This window comes from Athene cunicularia (genome assembly GCF_003259725.1).
Source record: "Athene cunicularia isolate RWA chromosome 3 unlocalized genomic scaffold, athCun1 chr3_part1, whole genome shotgun sequence".
NCBI lineage: Eukaryota > Metazoa > Chordata > Aves > Strigiformes > Strigidae > Athene > Athene cunicularia.
Window position 1 is genome coordinate 113,330,583 of NW_020799097.1, and position 6,426 is coordinate 113,337,008.

The window sequence follows — 6,426 nt, forward strand, 5'->3', positions numbered from 1 at the left end:
GGTGAGAACTCAGTATCAGAGGAAAGGTGCAGAAACTTTGGACCGTGGCTCTTTTTGTGCTACTGACGATCCTTGCCAGGAATTGGGTAGCATGGATTGCAAGTGTTAATGTTGCAACAGAAGTACTAATCAGTGGTTGTTGTATTTTGCGTAGACTGTTAAAGCATTAATTAAACTAACAGAAAATTGTAATTCTTGGATCCTTCCAAAAGGGGTGCCTTCTTTTGGCTGCTGTAGTTGGCTGCCTGTAGTGAAATTGTGCACATAACGATTTCCAAACTCCCGTTCCTACTAGCTCTGCCCTGTCTGGTAGACAAGTACCTACCCACCTGTCAGAAGTACCCCTGTACAACCAGGCACCCACAAACCCCCACATACTTACTGAAAGGCAATATAATAAGGGAGACGCTGCTCAGGGCCACCTGAGTGAGGGTCCATGTGATGGCCAGCATGCTGTAGGAGACAGAGGCAGCACTCAGCATCCCAAATATGACAGAGAACACAAGTGACAGCAGGAGCATGGATTTCCGTCCAAAACTGCCACAAGCACAGGCTGGGTTACAGTGGCTGGAAACCTGTCCCAGGAGTAGGGGTGAAATGGGGCAAACAGAGACTTGGGAAGGAAAATGAAAATATTGCCTGCTCTGCAAAGAGCGCAAGATGCAACACCCCAGAGAGGAGGAAATGGCTCTGGATATAGCCGGTGCCACAGTGGTGCAATCCCATTCAGAGGGCCAGCCTGCTCTGTGAGCATCAGGCATGAGGCTCTCCAGTGGAAAGAGCGGCACTGATCAGAATATATTGGGCTCCTCTGTTCAACACCAACATCAAAAACAGTGATGTCTGCTTGAAATCCCATGCTGCTGGCACACCCTGCTCCCTCCAATGACTGTCCCATGCCTGGCTCAGCATGTCCATCTCCCATGGCTGACCAGCCACTGCCGCTGCCCTCGAGGAGGAGAGAGAACCATGACACTTTCACCCTGATTCTTGGAAGAAAAACAAAGATCCCAAAGGAAAATAAAAGGAATCCACTTGTCAGACCACATGTGCAAATAGCCCTGATGTCTTAAGAGATCTATGATAAATCTCTAGGAGGTCATTCCCCAAGGGTTTTGGAAGTTGTAGGACCATCTTACCCGTCATGCAGAGTCCTGTGTGGAGAAATACAAAAAATTAAATACACACAAATGAGCATGTACACATACACACACGCACAGAGGAATACGTGTCTATTTCTACACAACCTATGAAAATCAAAATGGAGCACAAGGCATCAGTCTCCTCATGAACATCAGCACTGCATGTGATGAAAGGTTATGTTCAAGCTGGAGTAGTAAATGAAGGTAGTGTTTAGTCTGTAGGTCTGATTCTGGCATTAGGGCTCTCTTAGTGTCCACCTAAGAAGGATGGTGGCAAGCACAATTGCACCAGCACCAGGGAAAAAAGTGAAGTGCTTGGACATAATGCCACAGTAACACTCCTAAAATTATCATAAATGACTTAATGCAGCAGCTAGTTAATGAATCTACTTGGAGAAAAACAACTTGGGCTTGGGCCCAGGCAGTTTGCTGGATCTGCTTTGAAATTTAAGCAGAGCCAGTTTGCAAAAGTCATTATAATGTCCCTGGGTTGGAGCAGCAAACACCTAGAAACACGAGGGCTGGATCTAGTTTCCAGTAGGGTAACTGCCTAAGAAAGAAGATACATTTTTAAAGTGAAATTTTTCTTGACAATACAGTCAGAAGGATATAAAACCGTAAGATTGCCTGCAGGGCACAAGGCAGCTATTTATGAACCCATTACTAGTCTCTCTCAGCAAAAGCATGACACCTGCTAGGAAAACCAGAGTCAAGCTGGCAGGATTGAACTGCAGGCTACGGGGCGGCTGCTAGAAATAATGCTGTTAAAATTGTCTTCAAGGGGAGATGTAGGAAAGCACAACCTCTGAAAGATTAAATGTAGAAAATAGAAGTAGCAAAATGCACAAGTATAAAAATTAATAAAAAAGCTATTTTCATAAATACCCAATCTGGAAGTCTGCCAAAGCATCATGCAGCCAATTCAGTACAAAGTACCAGGGTAAAATTTGTCAGTAGAGATGTTCTCAAATCCAGATGTCTGCAGAGGCTTAGAACAAAACAAGCCTGAACTGTAGCAGAATGCCAGGACCAGATAGTTTTCACCCTGGAGCACTAGAGATGAAATTTCTGCATTACTGTTAGCACAAAGAAGTGGGACCTGTTCTCCTTCATTTCTTCTATATCCCTTTGAGATGAGGAAGGAAGGTGAAGGGAAATCAAAACTGCACACAATATTCAAGATGTGGGGCCACCATGCATTTACATGTTACTGCAGTGGTATTCTCTCTAATTTTATATTGCTTTTGTAATGATTCTTAATTTTTTTACTCACTCACCCAGCCACCACACATTGCTGAGTGGATTGTTGCTGATGTTAGAGCTGTCTGTCATAATCCCAGAGTCTTGCTCCTGAGCAGCTATGGTCAGCTCAGAGGCCTCAATTTTAAATGAGAAGTTAGAATTGTTTCTCTCTTTATTTTGGATTAATCTACCCTGAAATTTTGTCTTCTGATGCTCTCATCCAGTCACAGAGCTCTTTAAGCTCCTTCTGCAGTTCTTCACACTCAGATCTCATCTCTACCAGCCTGGTCACTCAGCATCACCTCCCCACTTGCTTCTTTTCCAGATAATTTATAAATGTGCTGAAAAGTACACAAATCCAAGCACAGGTCCCCACAGGTCTCCCTCCATTGTCACAACTGAACACTTATATCTCCCTCTTCCTTCCTGGCTTTTAATCAATTATTTATTCATGCAGAGACCTTCCTCCTTATCCTAGGGCAGCTCAGTTTCTTTAGGAACCTTTGGTAAGGAAACTTCTTGAAATCCATTTGGGTGGTATCTCCCCTGTTCACATGCCTGTTAGTGCATTCAAAGGAATCCAGTATGTTTGTAAGGCATGAATCTTTTGCAAAAACCCTGCTGAGTCTTCACCAATATGTCATCTTTACCCATACGGCTACCGACTCAATCTTTCAGAAGAGTTTCTACTAATTTGCCTGGTTCAGATGGATGTCAGGCTGCCTGGAATGTAGTTTCTGAGATCTTTTTTGGAAACCAGTTTAAAACTGATTTGATACACAGTAACTTCCCAGCCCTCTGCTGTGGTGGTCACACAAAGCCAACAGTATTTCAGATTTTTCATCTCAAAGGTCCTGTAGGGCTCTAGGATGACCACTCCCTGCTCCTGGCAGGCTGCTGGCATTCACCTGGTGTATTTCTCTGTGCTTTCTATCAGCTTGTTTCAAAGTTCCAGCTCCAACACCTGCCCCTACAGGTTCTCCCACTGTGAGCACAAACTCATTTATGTCTCACACTAAAGCCTTTTCATTTCCAGATGCTCCTTTTATGCCTTGATATGGCTCTTCCCTCTCACAATCCATTTGAAAAACAAATTATTGTTTGTTTTGCTCTAGCAGAGACCATCTCTTCTGCCTTATTATGTCCTGCTCCTTTTCATGATTCTGAATTTCTTTCCCTCCAACTGTGCTACAAAGCCATTTTAGATACAAAGCTAAAAGGCACAGTTTGAATATCAGCCAGGCGTCTTGGGTCTTTGTAAAAGTATACTGATATACTCCTATGCAAAGATATGGATGTAAAAATTCCCATCGTCAGCACTAAGTCTCTGAGTGCTTCATAATGTGAAGGTGGTTTCCCTCTGCTATGCAGTGATTTTGTAGCCTGCCGAACACTAATGCTTGTTTGGTCTCAGAGGAAGGAACTCAGGGAGCAGTTTCCTGTGCAGGAAACTCAGACATTAAATAACGAATAGCGCAGAGTGCACATCCTGATTGCATGCCTGTACTACTTATTCTTCCATAGGTTTCCTGGTTCTGCTGTTTGCAAAAATACTTAGTTTCTTAATTGATGCCCTTTCTAGGTTATTACTCCGATATTATTCAGGTTTACATTATCACTTTCTAACATTTAAGCAGAGAGAGAAGATTTGTTCCTGTTTTCCTCATTGCCTCAGCTCTTCCTTGAGGAATGTCTCCCTGCTTCTACTAATCTCCCTTACCCTGGCTTTTGTAATGATATGGTCAGTTTGTGCTTTCTGGTTACTCTTTTTTTTTTTCAGCTATGGCATGTATTTGCGCTGAGCCCCTCACTTGGGTGTCCTTAACCAATTTCCATATAACTTGCAAGGAGTTAACTCTTTTAGTCTCTTGGTTTGTTTTTGTTTTAGTCATCTTTCTCCTTTTTCGGACAGTTATCCTTTCTGAAATTGGTCTCACAGAGAGTGGATTTTTTCAGTTTTTACTGTTCCTGCAGCAATGCTGATCACAGTGTTGTAGTCATTGCTGCAGTGCATCTTCCTCCTAACCAAGGCCAGAGCTGCTTCTCTGGTGGGCTGCTAACTGGCTGTTCCATGAAGCATTCAGCCACTGCATTGCTTCCCAGTATCACTTTAATCCAATTTTCAAGTGAGAAGCTAGATTCTCCCTTTATGATTGTGTTTTCTCCTTTCTCTGCCCCTCTGATTGCCTTCTTCAGGTCACAGATTTGTGAAGCTCTCATCATGAAACTGAAGCCCTAGAGGAACAGCCTGAAAGGCATCAAACCTGTCTGAAAGGTATCCAAATATCACAGCCCCCACTGTAACACTGATGAAGAAGGTGGTTGGTTCAGTCTGCGCTGCTAACACACGAGGTCCCACTGAAACACAAGGCCAAAATGACACTTAGTGCCCAAGTTGCCTTTTCACAACCCTTCCCTCCGATGGTCAGCCACCGTGTCTTGCAATTCGTATCAGATGAATCTGCTTGAGGGGCAGCATCCTGCACTAAACTTCACATAGGACAGTGCTGGAGTCCTGAAAAAAATGTAAACCTGCGTCTTACAAAGTTCAGAGTCCTCCCAGTTATCTCTCCCCACTGTGACAGGCTCTCCTGGACACTTGTTGGGCATCAGAAAGCTTTCCAGGGTGAGATCACCTTTTTCATTTCCTGACCCCTCTGGTACCAAGCTGCTCTCAACCTGCTCGGGTTCATTCAGTCATGCTTCTGGGATTGCCCTGGTGAGATGGGTGTTTGCAGGATGCTGCACTGTGGTGAACTTAAGGTGTGCCTCCACCTTCATTAGGGAATGTCGTGTTGATATCCAGTTACTGTTGCCCAGACTAGTTTCCTTTCAAGTTGTCTGTGCAGGGAAGGAGGAAAGCAGAGGAGGAATCAGACCAAATACTTGTTCCTGATGCTAACTTACTTATTTCTTACTGATAAGTTGGTCTAGACATTGTTCCTAATCTAATGAGCATCATTTTACTTTCTTGGAGGTGCAAATGTGGTTAATCATTAAAGAATGCTGTGCCCAAGCTGCAGAGTTAATTTTCTATATGTGCAAATTTGGCAAAATTTAATCATCAACCCAGCCTTGCAGCCTCTCTGACAAGGCCAGCCAGACCTTGAGCAGCCTTTCTTGCTGCAAGAACAGTTGACACCAGAGAAAGCCCTGGCTCCTTGTATATCTTCCAAGGCCACTGCACCATGGGTGCAGCATCATGAGGTTCCATGCTCAGCATCTGTGCTGCAAAGCACCTCCCCTGCTTTTTCCCTCAAGAGTGCTTTACACATTTCTTCCTGAAACAGTGCAGAAATCAGGTACAGACCTGGTGCACATCTGACTCTCATTTCTCCCCTGCCAAAAACAGGGTTGGTTGGTTGGTTGGTTGGTTGGTAAGGAAGAGGCACCAGCTCTAGGTTAAGACTTGGCCCTGCTCTCACTGAGAGAGTCAGCTGCTGTAATTTCAGATACAACCATGCCCCTTTTGTCTGACCAAATTGTCCCCTTTCTAAGACTTCCTGTGCTTTGGGCCACCTTTCAAGTGTCATGGATGAAAGTATTGATACGGTAATGATTTAGTAAGAAATCTAGATTTATTAATAACTACAGCAATTTATCAATACAAAATAATTCAGAAAGAAAAGCGACTTATTCACAGATTCTAAAATTACAAGATTCACTCTAACTTCCTTACGGTACCTTAATTTATACACATATATACATGCGCATACATACAGAAACAAAGGTGTTTGGATTCAGTAAAAATGAACACAAAAGGGACAAACACACACAGGAACAAGGGCAAGGGTATGTAACCACACGCACACACCAATGAACGGAGAAAGAATGTATGAAATAGAAGCTAGCTCAAATAAAATTTCCCTCTCGAGTTTAGAGCAAATACTCACAAAGCCTTGGCATTCCTCAACGGGCGATAATTGAGACTTGAGCGGGGGGACTTCACCCTGGCCTTCCTTCTGGAGCAGATGACACCTTAAGGGTTTTGGTACCTGAGAGGCGTCCCAGCTCAGGGGAGATGCTGGTCACAGGCCCGCTG

The 6,426-nt window shown here is 43.9% G+C and overlaps 1 protein-coding gene across 1 annotated transcript in view; it reads right to left on the bottom strand.

Moving 5' to 3' along the window:
- Positions 1–6,426, bottom strand: part of LOC113477984 (solute carrier family 22 member 7-like) — a 19,611-nt gene that overhangs the window by 8,544 nt on the left and 4,641 nt on the right. Inside the window, 1 exon segment of the mRNA XM_026844677.1 lies at positions 4,696–4,742. Coding sequence (XP_026700478.1) covers positions 4,696–4,742 — 47 coding nt within the window.